Source organism: Argentina anserina, chromosome 5, assembly GCF_933775445.1.
Source record: "Argentina anserina chromosome 5, drPotAnse1.1, whole genome shotgun sequence".
Lineage (NCBI taxonomy): Eukaryota > Viridiplantae > Streptophyta > Magnoliopsida > Rosales > Rosaceae > Argentina > Argentina anserina.
In genome coordinates this window covers 6,757,306-6,771,389 of record NC_065876.1, presented here as the reverse complement: position 1 = coordinate 6,771,389, position 14,084 = coordinate 6,757,306, and the positions used below count along the sequence as shown (strand labels likewise).

The 14,084-nt window shown below is 37.3% G+C and overlaps 2 protein-coding genes and 1 pseudogene across 2 annotated transcripts; all 3 read left to right on the top strand.

The window, feature by feature from the left end:
* The first annotated feature begins 1,237 nt into the window (after nucleotides 1-1,237).
* Nucleotides 1,238-2,800, top strand: LOC126794863 (hydroquinone glucosyltransferase-like). Its single transcript, XM_050521656.1, has one exon. It carries the CDS (start codon nucleotides 1,337-1,339, stop codon nucleotides 2,744-2,746), a length of 1,410 nt encoding a protein of 469 aa, XP_050377613.1. The 5' UTR covers nucleotides 1,238-1,336; the 3' UTR covers nucleotides 2,747-2,800.
* A 1,578-nt stretch (nucleotides 2,801-4,378) lies between these two features.
* On the top strand, nucleotides 4,379-8,660 carry LOC126795401 (hydroquinone glucosyltransferase-like; annotated as a pseudogene).
* A 2,231-nt stretch (nucleotides 8,661-10,891) lies between these two features.
* Nucleotides 10,892-13,931, top strand: LOC126794367 (protein SEH1). The gene is made up of 8 exons (XM_050521066.1): nucleotides 10,892-11,150; nucleotides 11,295-11,409; nucleotides 11,534-11,634; nucleotides 11,818-11,895; nucleotides 12,327-12,482; nucleotides 12,928-13,040; nucleotides 13,191-13,317; nucleotides 13,546-13,931. The coding sequence occupies exons 1-8, from the start codon at nucleotides 10,992-10,994 to the stop codon at nucleotides 13,675-13,677; spliced, it is 981 nt and encodes a 326-aa protein (XP_050377023.1). The 5' UTR covers nucleotides 10,892-10,991; the 3' UTR covers nucleotides 13,678-13,931.
* Nucleotides 13,932-14,084: the final 153 nt, after the last annotated feature.

The following is a 14,084-nucleotide window of genomic DNA, read 5'->3' as shown; positions in this document are numbered from 1 at the left end:
GGACTAATATTCCATGCATTATTGTAGGGTGATTGCTTACTTGCATGTGAGGTCAGTGGTGACGTTATGTCAGCAAAGATTTTACTTGCTTTGTTCACCGTATAGAGATTTTATTTGTTGAAATACTATATTATTCAAGTGTAAAATGACTATTAAGTACATTAATTTTCTAAATTACATAATTATTAATTATATATATATAATATATTTAATTGTCATTACATATTGATATTTTCCACCAAAATTTGAAAAAATTTCTCTCTTTTTATTGATTTTTTTTTCAATAATTATACGTAATTCGTTGTTCAAATCATAAATCATTACTATCAAATTAATAAAAAAATTATAATACCTTATGACATCATAAAAAAAATTAACACCAAAATCAATATTGAGGAATGAAGTTGATAATCTACGACTTTTGTTCTACAACTCAAAATCGTTAAACTATGAATTGTTTTATATTTATATTAGATAAACACTTAAACTTATTTATAAATAAATAAAAAGAAATATTTGAAGAAGAAATATATGAATTAGATTACTAGAATCATAATTGGAAACTTTATTATTCCTTTTATATTGATGTAAATTAATTGAAAGATTTTCTTTAAAAACTTTATTCTTAAATTCGATATATCATATAAGGTAATAAGGACACGCTTGAAACAAAGTGGGTGAAATAAGTAAATTTAATGTTAAATTTAAAATATGGGGTGAAATGAGTAAAGATGGTGAATAAAGTAGATCGTAGAGTGGTAATAACTGCACCCGATGAGAAAACTACAATCACCCGGTCATATACATACATGTAAGGACTGAAATATTGAAACTTTCCTCAATATTTCAGAAAAACTTTTCTTTTTTCGGCCTATGGATATATTCCTTACATACCAAGCAGTTTTCGGTAGATATTTTCGAAATTTCTCGATATATCTCAAAATTTTCAGATATATCTTGAAATTTTCGAAATCTCTCAATATTTTCAGAACATCTCCATGTGTTAGACCCTCAAATTCTCTAATAGTCCAACATAAAGTAATAATTGATCTTTTTCTACTTTTTAATAGTTACCTACAATTCATTTTTTATCTACTTTTCAAATTAAAACACTATAAATCCATGATCGATGTTATGCATTGTTGCATGCACCACTACTCATTTCTTTTCCTAGTTCCATATATATTAGTATCAAGTTCCAAATTTATATTTTTTGTTGTTTCAACAAAATCTTTCGATTTCGTTGATATTAAGTATTCAACACATAAGCTATTTACTATCTCCAATCGATCGCCATTTCACCAAACTCGATCTGTCCAGCATCACACTAGCAACTATGGAACCAGCCAGCCATGTCGCCATAGTCCCAACTCCAGGTCTAGGGCACCTGATACCCCTCCTCGAGCTGGCGAAACAACTTGTCGTCCACCACAACTTCGCCGTCACTTTCTTCATTCCCAACGACGGCACGAACCTCGCACCACAAAAGAAAGTCCTGCAAGCTGCGCCGGAGGCCATTTCCGCCAACTTTCTCCCTCCCGTTAGCTTCGACGACCTCCCATCAGACACTGCAATGGAAACCAAGATAGCTCTTACCTTGACTCGGTCGCTCTCGGCTATCCGTGACTCGGTTAAAGCCCTAGCCGAGTCGACTAAGCTGGTGGCGCTTGTTGTTGATCTCTTTGGTTCTGATGCCTTTGATGTGGCCAATGAGTTTAATGTACTGCCCTTCCTTTTCTTCCCTATTAATGCGAAGAGTTTGTGGTTTGTGTTTGAGTTACCGAACCTTGACGAGACTACTACGGGTGAGTACAGGGATATGCCTGAACCGGTTCAGCTTCCGGGTTGTGTGCTGCTCCATGGTAGAGACTTCCCAGACCCGGTTCAAGATCGGAGCAATGAGGCTTATAAGGCGGTGGTCCGCATCAGCAAGAAGTATACGTCCGCTGCTGGGATCTTGGTGAATAGCTTTGCGGATTTGGAACAGGGTGCTTTCAAGGCATTCAAGGAGCAAGGACCAGGTCTCGGTCTTCCGCCGGTTTACCCGGTCGGACCGTTGATACAGGGCAGTACGGCGGAGGTGGGTGAGAATGAGTGCTTGAGCTGGTTGAATGCTCAGCCAAAGGGGTCGGTGTTGTTTGTTTCGTTTGGAAGTGGTGGAACCCTCACTAGTGAGCAAATGACAGAGTTGGCTTCAGGGCTTGAAATGAGTAGGGTCAGATTTATTTGGGTTGTTAGGAGTCCGCATGAGAAACTGAAGAATGCTTCTTATTTTGGTGCTCAAACTTCCAACGATCCTTTGAGTTTTCTACCCCAAGGGTTCTTAGAGAGAACCAAAGATGTAGGTCTTGTGGTAACCTCTTGGGCTCCCCAGGTTCAAATTTTGAGTCACCCGTCGACGGGCGGGTTTTTGACTCGTTGCGGGTGGAATTCGACCCTGGAAAGCATTGTGCATGGTGTGCCTTTGATCGCTTGGCCACTCTATGCAGAGCAAAAGCTGAACGCAGTTTTGCTTGCTGAAGACATAAAGGTAGCATGTAGGGTTAAGGTGAATGAAAGGGGCATAGTGGAGAGTCGTGATATTGCGAAATATGCAAAGGAACTTATCGAAGGCGATGAAGGAAAGTTGCTCAAGAAGAAAATCATGGAGCTTAAAGAGGCGGCCAAGGTTGCTCTGAGCCAAGATGGATCCTCTACAAGATCACTTGCGGAGGTAGCCGATATATGGAACGGAACTGTGGCCTGATCCGATTTGTCAATTTATATTTTCTTGCAAATTAAACGAGACATTGTCGTCTTTGGTTTCTTCTTACTTGCTATCCTCTTTCCTTTCTATCTCATTGGCCACAATCCTAAATCTAGATCGAACTTTTGTTAATATATTGTTATATATATCACCATGTTTTTCTCAATTGTCATATTGATCACTTAAATGCATCTTGCATTGCATGAACGCCATACTTCATGTTGATCCCTACACGCAGAGTTGCGTACGCACAAACTTTTCGTAAAGTTTCGGATATTATTGGTATGTCAATTACAACAAAAGAAAGATATCAAAAGATAAAGTTCTAGCACTTGAATAACCCAATATATCTTTGTATTTCGTTTTTTGCAGCTGGTTTTAGTCTTAATTTTCTTCCCTCTATACTTGTCCGTTTGGTTTGCTTGTTGTAAACCTGTGAACCTTGTACTCTGTTTTCAGATTGCTTTGTTCCGAACATCCTTGTACTCTTCATTTATCAATAAAGGTTTGATTAAAAAAATAGCAAAAGTTATTTTCAACGTTGTACTCTCTTTTTTCCCCTTTAATTCTGCATCTCTAAATAAAATTGCGATGGGGCTACATGTCATATATACTGTACGTCCCCATGCATCCACTTTCTACTTTAAAGTGACAACTACTTAAATGGGAGCCAGCGAGAAGAGCCAGCTTTAACTGCATGATTGAGTGTGTGACTTCAGATATATAATGTATATATGTATATGTATATTCGCACCAGTGATGATGGGAGTCATTTTAACAAGGTGAGGGAACTTCAGAGGAAATGTAAAACCTTTGGAGGAGGATATGGTAATAAGTGAAACCTTTCGGGTGAATAATTCTCAAATAGATAGAAAACTATTCGAGAAAATGTGGAACTATTGTAAGATATGTATTCAATCGTGAGATATGTATTCAATCGTGAGATATGTATTGTGCATGCCGTTTTGGGTTGTATTTAAAGTGAAGTATTTCCATGAAAATGATAAATAAAATAGAGTTTATAAATTTGTGGATAATATATAATTGTACCTAAATTTTTTGTCATTAAAACTCAATATATGTGAAGTAACTAAGTTGGAATAATATCAGTACAGTTGGTCCACGAGTCACACTTGTCGCTGTTTGACATGGTATCAAAGCGGGTCTCTCTTTAATCTTATCGTGGGCCCGAGTTTGGGTGTCACTTTGTTGTGGGCATGAGTTGGCTTTCATTATGTTATCATTGGAAGGTTTCCAATTTGATTGTCACCAAGTGTCCGTTGGAGGTTGTCCTTGGGTTTATTCAATCCGACAGTGTGGGTTAATCTATTTCACGTGCAGACTTAAGTCTGCAGTGTGAGGGCGTGTTGGAGATGATAGATTTCACATCTGAAAAATGACGAATAAAATAGAGTTAGTGAGTGGATAATACTCAACTGTACTGATGTCTTTTGTGATTAAAAACCAACACCTATGAGGTGACTAAGTTATGACAATATCAGTATAATTGATCTATGAGTTACTTTTGTCCCTGTTTAACACTACGAGAATAACAATTGCGCGTCCTACGTACTTACACCACCAAAGCAAATGAGAGCTATAAAAACAGATACAATACGCGCACCGAGGGTTATGAGTGATCCAATTTCATCTAATATAAGGTAGTCCAACTAAGGTGGTGCTTCATTAAAGAAAGTGTGTTGAAAGTTAGTTGTGTTCAATGCAATTAGGCCACCTAATTAATAATAACTATACCTCTAAACCTTGTTAAATACTTCAATATCTACCTCTAAACCTTTTATTAGGTCATCTGATCCCCCTCATCGAGCTAGCCCAACGGCTCGTCGTTCACCACAACTTCAATGTCACCTTCCGGGTTGTGTGCCACTCCACGGTCAAGATTTTGTACAGCCATGTCAAGAAAGGTCCAGTGAGGCCTATAGAGCGATGGTAAACATGAGCAAGTGGTATAGGTTGGCAGATGGGATCGTGGTGAATGACTTTGCGAATATGGAACCCGATGCATTGAGAACTTTCAGTGAGCAACGACGAGTTCGTGGTATTCCGGTTTACGCTGTTGGACCGGTAGTGAAGGCCGGAATGGCATATATGTTGGGTGAGCACGAGTGCTTGAGGTGGTTAAACAATCAACAAGAAGGGTCAATGTTGTTAGTTTCATTTGGGAGTGGCGGGACCCTCTGAAGTGAGCAAATGAAGGAGTTGGCTTTATGGCTTGAGACGAGCGGGGTGAGATTTATATTGGTGGTAGGAGTCCGAATGAGACCTCTACAAATGCCACTTACTTTGGTGATCAAGGTGCCAACAACCCAGGGAGTTTTCTGCCACTAGGATTTTTGGAGAGGACCAAAGAAATAGGGTTAGTATTAAGGGTGGACACGCACACCCGAAAACCGAAAAAAAAACCATATCTGAATCCAAATTAAATCTGAAAAAAAAAACAGAAAACTGAAAAAACTGAACCGAAAATAAAAAAAACCAAACCGATTATATTTGGGTTGGGTTTTGGGTTTAGTTCCTCATAAACCGAACGAAACTGAGCCGACCCAAATAACCCAAAGTCAACGTTTAACGTTATCATTTTGGTATACTTTTACTTTTATTATTAAAAAAAAGTAAAACTAAAGCGAGCATAAACCTAATTGATCTAATCAATCTTGCGGTCTCTCTCATCTCAAACAAAAAAAAAACTTATGGCTCTCTGTCTTTCTAAATCTTCGCTCTTTAGTTTAACGCTATATTAAAAGCTCACTTTATTTCGCAAACTAGTCCATATAACTCCTCCCTCCTTCTTTGATCTCCATTTCATATCGCTTGTTTTTGTACCGTGACTCTAAAAATTGAATTCTCTAATCAATATTTTTATTAATGTTTCATATTCACAGTAAAAAAGTATCAATAACGGCTCACATGAGACGTGGAGGAAGACTTAGACATACCAGATGACCTACATGATGGACTTAGCGAGGTTTAATTACCTAAACCCATAGGGAGTGCAAACATTTTTGTTCCTATCTGATTATAATGCAGTAGAGTTTTTTGTACTTGAGCTAAATATGCACTGTCGAGATGTTAGAGTCAATTAGCTATAGAATAATCATTAAACCATTTGTTTTTCATCTCTATGTTAAATTTTATACTTTAAAATTAATATACAATATTACGTATTTTACATACGGGTAAAACCGAAAAAAAAAACGAACCGAACCGAACCGTGCGGATTGGGTTGGGTTGTGGGTCACAGTCTCTAAACCAGAAAAACCGAACCGAATATAAAATTTGGGTTGAGTTATGAGTTTTGTCCAAAACCGAACCGTATTTACCCGTGTCCACCCATAGTTAGTTTTGTCTTCTTGGGCTCCTCAAGTTCAAATTCTCAGTCACCGGTCGACTGTTGGTTTTTTAACCCATTGCGGGTGGAACTAGATGCTAGAGAGCCTCATACATGGCGTGCCTTTAATTGCTTGGATGCTCTACGCAGAAGACTGTAAGTATAAGTTTTTTGGCAATCTTTTTTTTTCTTACAAAACACAACTTTCACTTAAGCATTTTAGCCCAAACAATCAGCCCAAATAGTGTATGTATTTAAATCAACTGACTCAAGTCAAGATTGAAGACCCAACATGATCTCATGGCCCATGACCCAATGTAAAAGCATGCATATGCATTTCATATCATATGGGATGTCAGACCTGGTTTTCATCCTATCTGTTTCTGAGTTTTTCGATTTCAGCCTTGAGTTGTATGCAATTACTTGTGTGTCATGGGTTCCCCGGCTGAATTCATACTCTCTTTATTTTATAGAGTCCCAAAGTCCAAAAGTCAAAAGATATGAATTTTTATTATTTTATGGAATCTTGTATTTGACAAGATTTTCTTTTCTTTTGGTCACTTTGACTTTTTCTCTATCATCATGTGAGGTTATTATATGTTGTTTAAGGACTTGCATGTAACAACCCATCTCTAAGTCCAAAGTAAAAAAAATGTTGATATTTCCTTGTTTCATGGAATTTTGTCTTGGACAAGATTTTTTTTTCTTTGTTATTTCTTTGGCATTTACCTTCTTATCAGATATGTAATGGTTATACTCATGCAGATTTTTGGGACCTTTGTTATATATGTATTCATTTGTTTTTAGAGGAATCTCTCTACTCACCTCACGGGAAATAAGGTGTAGTTGGTCTCTTTGGCTTTATGGTTCTCTATAGTCAATACATCAAATTATTACACATTATTTCTCCCTAAGTGCATGGTTTGTGTCTCTTCTTACAAACTATTTCTCTCATCTTTGTCTATAAATAGAGAGCCATGCTCTCTTTCTAACTTTGTTGTATAGATTGTTAAAAATGTAGTTTTGCATTTGTCTTTTGCTGAGACTTAGTTCCCTTGCTCTGCCCATTGTTTCTCTAAGTATTTCATATGATTATAAATCACAAAAAACCTTTTTGCATAAACTCATATAATTTGCACTTGCATACTTTGTGTGGTGTAAGTAGTGCAAGCAATCCCAAAAGTGTTCAAAACTGAATCAGCTGAGCTGTAGCTGAATTCAAAATTGAAGCTTCTGATATATATTTGTGAGTATAAACACTTTGAAACAAGAGAGACAAAAGAGCTAAGTTATTAGACTAGGTGAGTCGAGGCATGATAATAACGTGGTTAGTTATCCCTCTGAAGTTGTAATCTTGTGAGCAATGGTTTAAATATCGTTTTCGGTATCGTATCGGTCGAGAAGTAAAATGATATATCGGGGATATATCGGTTTTATCGGATTTGCTTATTTTCAATAAAATTTATAAAATTATACTTCAATATGTACCAAATAAACTAAAAAAACGGTACTAAGTAAACTAAAGAAAATAAATACTTGATTTTGTGACAATTAAAGTACACGAACGACATCTAATAATAAAAATAGGTATTTAAGAATGATTATTTAGACTTGAAATTCATCATATATATTTAAAATATATATAAATTAAAAATATATATGAAAAAATGAAAAAAAAAAGTTTTTTTAAAAAGAGGAAATAAATATTAAAAAAATTTAAAGAAAAATTGAAAAAATAATTAAAAAAATCAAGGTTTGACCGATATTTGACCGTTGACCATCATTTTATGCGTTGACTGAATTTTTTTGACCGATATGCCCTTATCGTATCGGATTCGAAATATCAGCGATATATCGGCCGATATATTCGATATTTCAAACACTGTTTGTGAGATGTGTTGAAATGCTTATTGTGATCCAGCTAAGTGTTAGTTGTGTTCGGAGCTGAATTTTAAGTGACTTTTTCATATGTAAGCGTACACTTAGTGTCAGGAGAGATATAATATGTTGTAGACTAGATAGAGTCTAGACATGATAAAATTGCGGTCACCTATCCAAATTGCTATTAATTTTGTGAGAAGTGTTGTTTCACATAGTGGAAATGTTTGTCCCTTAAGAGTAAGGAGCACGTAATTTTTCTTCCCAATACAAGGTTTATGTGAGTAAAAAACATCTTGGTGTTGTTTGTTTATTTATGCACTTTTTATGTTTGTAATTCTGCCACACAGGATAGCACCAACTCTTGCTATCCCTGAGAGCGAAATTGAATGAAAAGTTTTCAGGGCCTATTCACTCCCCCCCCCCCCTCTAGAACCTTCAAAGATGAATGCAGTTTTAGTTACATAAGATATAAAAGTGGCATGGAGGGTCAAAATGAATGATGAGAGTTTAGTGGAGGGTCTTGATATCGCAAAATATGCAAAGGATGTAATTGAAGGCGATGAAGGGAAGTTGCTAAAGAAGAAGATGATGGAGCTAAAAGAGGCGGCCAAAGTTGCTATGAGCCAAGATGGGTTTTCTATAAGATCACTTGCAGGAAAAATTATTATTGTACTTAGTACATAGTTTACGTGGCGTACCCTTTTAATATAATTGGTCCATTTTTTACTATGTTTGTTTGTTTCTTATTGATTACTCGTATTTAAATAATCTTTTCATCTTTCACCACGTGCATGTTTATCACACCATTACTCCATGAATTGGTTTGGTACATGAATGCTATCATGTCTTGATTGAATGTGATCAATTTCCTTATTTGAAGTACATTGTTTTGGACTCTATGACAACCGTGTTATTTTTTGATGAGATTAATTTCTTCAAACAGTACATCACCAATGTAAACATGATTTAGTATATAAAAAAAAATATAAACATGATTTTTTTTCTTATTGCTCGATCTAGGCATGAATTTTCTCGTGGAGATTTTTTTTTAGATCAAGGGCCGGTGCGGCTACCCTCAAGCCTTCATTATGAAACTATCGAATACAAAGAATGATGTAAAGCCTAAATCCCCGATTACAAGAACCTGAAATAATATCAGAAATCTCTATAAACAAGTATTTAACAAAACACCAACTAGCATAGAACACTACACTAACGGTGATTTTATTTGCTGTAGGAATGCAATGACATAATGGAGAAATCGGTACGTATGTAACACAAGTACATAACCTAATATCTAATAATACAGTTGTTCAACTATGTTGTCACCGGAAAATAAATTCGACGACACTTAGTTTCATCTTGCTACTAGGCAGCAACGACTATTTGACAAAACAAAGAACTCGCTGCCTACCTAGATCAGACAAGACACACTAAGTGTGCACACGGACATGCAGTCTAACTCGCCCTAAACATGGACTTAGTATACACAACACGTGCAACATAATTATTAAATAAAAATAAAAAACAACTCGAACAAAAGAAAATTTTACTATGGCAGGGTCCAATAGGAGAGTCCAAACTAAGACACCAACCCAGATCAGGCCAACAAGTAGTATACATGCCCAAAAGGGTAAGGCATGACTATGACCATCCTTTGCAGCCCAAGACTTGGTCAAGCCGACCACCCAACCTCAGCTTCGTGACCACCGCATTGACGTCATAACCAAATCAGCACTACCATCAAGTTGACGCCACCACCAAGGAGAACCCCAACTTTCAAGCGCACCATGAGATCCAAGCCCCCAAATTGAATGTCCGCCATCAAAGCCAACTTGAACCTCCGAGCGCCGTTATCGACCACATAGGCAAGCCAACGACCAAACCCCCATCAGCACAACGTAGCACCAACACCGCCCCAATTCCAATCGTAGTCGATCTCTCCTCCACACCACTCACTCCATCGTGACTCGACCATTTTCTCGAACTAGGAAAAATGAACCGACCTCAATACTATTCTTCAGACTTGAGATACAAACTCCCATCTGACCACACAACTCGTGCACCGGCTAGGCCAGAGAGCCAAAGGCCATCGCCGGGGCCGAGGCGCAGTCAGATAGGATAAAACAACACATGCAACCTCTAGAGTTTTCAGAGAGAAGTGCTGACACAAAGAACACTTTGTTCTTTTTTTCAACAATAGTACTGGTGGAGAAGTATCTGTTTAAGGTATTTTGTATATTTTCATCTAGTTGTTTATTCTCAAGTGTTATATATCAACTAAATATGTATATGCATATAAACCAACACACCTAACCTTTAGGTTATAAGACAAAAAAACTTGCGCGCCTTTATAAGAAAACTCATAATTATTATATGTGCCGATACAACAACAAATTAGACTCAAATAAATGAACTCGTTTATATATATATAAAACTTCAATTTTGTAGTGATCAACCACATTACTATTCTAAAATATAAATCAATTTATGTAGAAGCTTGCCTGTTGTACTTTGAGTACGTTGCAACACCAATTTGTTTTTAATATAGAAACGCCATTCATTTGGTATTCACACTCATCGCTGTTTGGTCCAATAACTTTACTTGAGATTGAAATGCATTACTGTTTGTTATACCATTTGGCCTGACAATATGGTCTCATCTTCTAATACGAAGAACTAGTTGCATGTCGCATTTGAATTGCTTATCTGATTAGAAAAATATTGAGTTCCACACCAGTATCATCTATGAAAAGATTGAAAGCCAAATTGATACATGACCCAATTCTGTACTGACCAGAAAGAAAAAATAAAAAAACTACAAGGAAATGTAACCTTTAATCCGGTAGAAAGTAACAAGTTGGAGTAAATCTTCCAAGAAGCCAACACATCTAAACGGACTTGACCCGATTCGTACCAAAACCCTTTTCTACAAACTAAAACCTTCTTTTCCTCCACCTCTTCCGATAATCGACGCCCATTACAGTCGGAGCTCCAGGCGCTTCGACGACGGAGATGGAGAAATCTCTGGTGACTCTTGATAAAGGAACCACCTGCTCCTCTTGGAATTACTCCTCCCAGAGACTAGCCACCGGCTCCCTCGACGGAACTCTCACCATCTTCGACTCCCCCCACCCTTCTTCCTCCTCTTTCTCCTCCACCTCTAAATTCAAGGTCCCCCACCATTCCCATCCATCTCTTCAATAACCCACTTCTCTCTTTTCACTATTTCCAATTCTACCCCAAAAAACAAAAGACATAGATTTTACTTGTTTTGTTCTGTTCACATCAGTTTTGATTGTTGTTTTGGGTTTGCAGGTTCACCACGCTTCCGGCATTGTGAAAGTTGTTTGGGTTCCTCCGCAGTTCGGTCACGCCGTGGCGTGTGTTTGTGGCGATGGAACGTTGTCTTTGTGGGAAGAGACTGTCGAAGGTACTTTTGAATTCAATGTACTTGTTTAGAAATTGTGTTTCGTGATGTTATAATGCTTGTGTCGGCAATATTATTAGTGATCAGCATTGTATATGATGGAAGATATGGTTTTAATGTTGTGTAGATGCACAACCACTTCAATGGAAGCTGTGCAAAAGCTTTCCAAGTGATTCAACTCAGCTGCTAGATGTGCAATTCGGAGGTTCATCGTCGAGTTTGAAAATGGTTAGCATTTGTAGCTTCTATTTCTGGCTTTTATTTCAGCTTGGTGAATGTTGGGTTGCTTACCGATTTGCCCATTCTCCTTTTCGTATATGTAATTGGTGTTTTTAGAAACTCTGTGCAGCATTTTTAGTGGAGATATATATTTGAGAGAATGAAATTCAATAAAGCTTGTTTATTTCATAGGTCACTGCATATTCGGACGGCAATGTCAAACTCTATGAACTACTTGATCCCTTGGAATTGAAGAACTGGCAGCTTCAGGTGATCCTATTATCTTATTCAGTCTGATGTGATACTATTATGCAGTAAACTCGATTCTGAGTTTTCTGATTGTGCTTAGACTATACAAAATTCAACCTTGAGCCAGCACATACTTGTCGACAGTTTTCTTATAGTTCCCCTCATTACGTTTCTGTTGCTCTGGTTTCTTCTTTCTGGGTTGTTGTCATGCATGTTTCTTCTTGACATGGTTCCCCCATCTATCTATATATTGTCGTAAACCATCTCATGTGCTGGTCAGTCCATATTATGCATCTGCGAAGTCAAATAGGCTGTGTGATTTGTCAAGAATGTTTAGGGTATGACACCTTGCCTTAGGTTTATGTCCAGACAAGAATGCTGTCTATGTTTGAATGAGTATTGACAACTTGGTACAGCTCTTGACCTTTTACTTTTCACGACCTTTGCACTAGGCGGAAATTCATAATGTTATTGATTCGGTGTCTACAACTGGGAAAGCTGTGTGCTTATCTGCATCTATATCATGGAACCCAAGAGGAGGAGAAAGCCAGGAAACAAGCTTTGTTTTGGGTTTCAATTCAGACACGCTACAACTTAATTCCTCCAAGGTAAACTTGTACTTTCCTATCTTAAATATTGCAATGTTCTCTCTTTCTTGTCTCCCTTCCTCCCTCCCAATTTTAATTTCTTTACACGCTAGTTAAGCACTTGTCATATTTACATTATGTTTCAGAAATTGTAGTATCATATGGAGCATTATAGGTTCACTTGATGATATGACTTCTAAAAAGTTGCAACTGTGCCAAATTGGTAAAGGCTTTTTCTAAATATGCATATGGAAAGAGCAATGCTCTGAAGGGGAAACAAAATCTTTGTGTAGAATAACCTTCGGATTGCTGAACTGATGTCTGTCCACTATCTTAGTGTTTAATAACAATTTTCTGTCAATAAAGATTCTACGACATATAAACCAAATCATTAAAAAAAAGTTATGGCATAATTTTTCTAAATGATGCAAAGGGATAGGCTATGATCTTATAATTTAATTTACAGGTATGGGAATTTGATCAAGCTCATCAAAGATGGCTCCCAGTTGCAGAGTTGGCTTCTCCTAATGAGAAGGGTGATCAGGTATATGCGGTTGCTTGGGCACCAAACATCGGCAGGTAGGAAATTATCAACTCGATGTGTATAAAACTGAACTTTATTGATTCATATTTATGTAAGAAACACTCAAATAGTGTTTTGCAATTTGAGGGGAAAGTGGAGTAAAGCTACTTTTATCAATATCTTGAACGTGTGTAAATTTTGTTTAGGCCCTATGAGGTGATTGCTGTTGCCACTTACAAGGGTATATCAATATGGCATCTTGGATTGAACCCCGACTCAGATGGAAGGCTCCTTACAGAGAAGGTCGCACAACTCTCTGGTCACAGAGGCGAGGTACTAATACTAACTATTTGAATGTATTTCCAATCATAATTTCTGTGTTTCGGCAACAAATTGTTACTTAAATAGTAGCAAGAAAGGCTTTAATGTGAAGTGAGTATATATGAACAAGCCTGTATATATGGGGAGTTATAAAATTGCGGAGCCTTAAAACAAGAAAAAATGTGAATTATCTTGAATTAAGGTTATGAGCCTCCTAATTGATTAATGTCTTGCAATCAGGTCTGGCAACTGGAGTGGGACATGAGTGGAATGACCTTGGCGTCTACTGGGAGCGACGGGGTAGTACGGTTGTGGCAGTCTAATTTAAATGGCATTTGGCATGAAGAAGCTACATTGGAACCCACTTACTAGTCCTTTACTTCCTCCGCTGGTATATGCTAGAGTGGCAACTTCCTGTTTATCTTGGAGGAGCAACCTAAATTTCTAGATCGAAGATTAGTGAAATCCACTTCGCACATTTGTTCAAGTTATTCAGTATTGAAAGTGTGGTCAATACTCTTGGTCTCGTCTCACAATTATCTGATGAATGCCGTAGGAAGTTTGGCATGTCATTTTCAAAAACCGTAGAAACATTGATGCTCTTAAATGATCCGTTACTTGCCGCCGTGGACAAACGGAGATTAAGATCAACTGCATAATAATATTCGTACTACATATGCGAGACTGATACTAGCCAATCGATCATTTTCATATTCATGTGGAGTGGACCAAATGCAATTTTTTTTGCCAGCGTGTAACACTTTGGACCAGAGAACAAA

Bases quoted from the DNA above. Each gene is read 5' to 3' on its own strand.
- LOC126794863 (XM_050521656.1), top strand. From the start codon at position 1,337: ATGGAACCAGCCAGCCATGTCGCCATAGTCCCAACTCCAGGTCTAGGG.
- LOC126794367 (XM_050521066.1), top strand. From the start codon at position 10,992: ATGGAGAAATCTCTGGTGACTCTTGATAAAGGAACCACCTGCTCCTCT. The intron at 11,151-11,294 runs GTCCCCCACCAT...TTGGGTTTGCAG, and splicing joins CCTCCACCTCTAAATTCAAG to GTTCACCACGCTTCCGGCAT. The intron at 13,041-13,190 runs GTAGGAAATTAT...AATTTTGTTTAG, and splicing joins TGGGCACCAAACATCGGCAG to GCCCTATGAGGTGATTGCTG.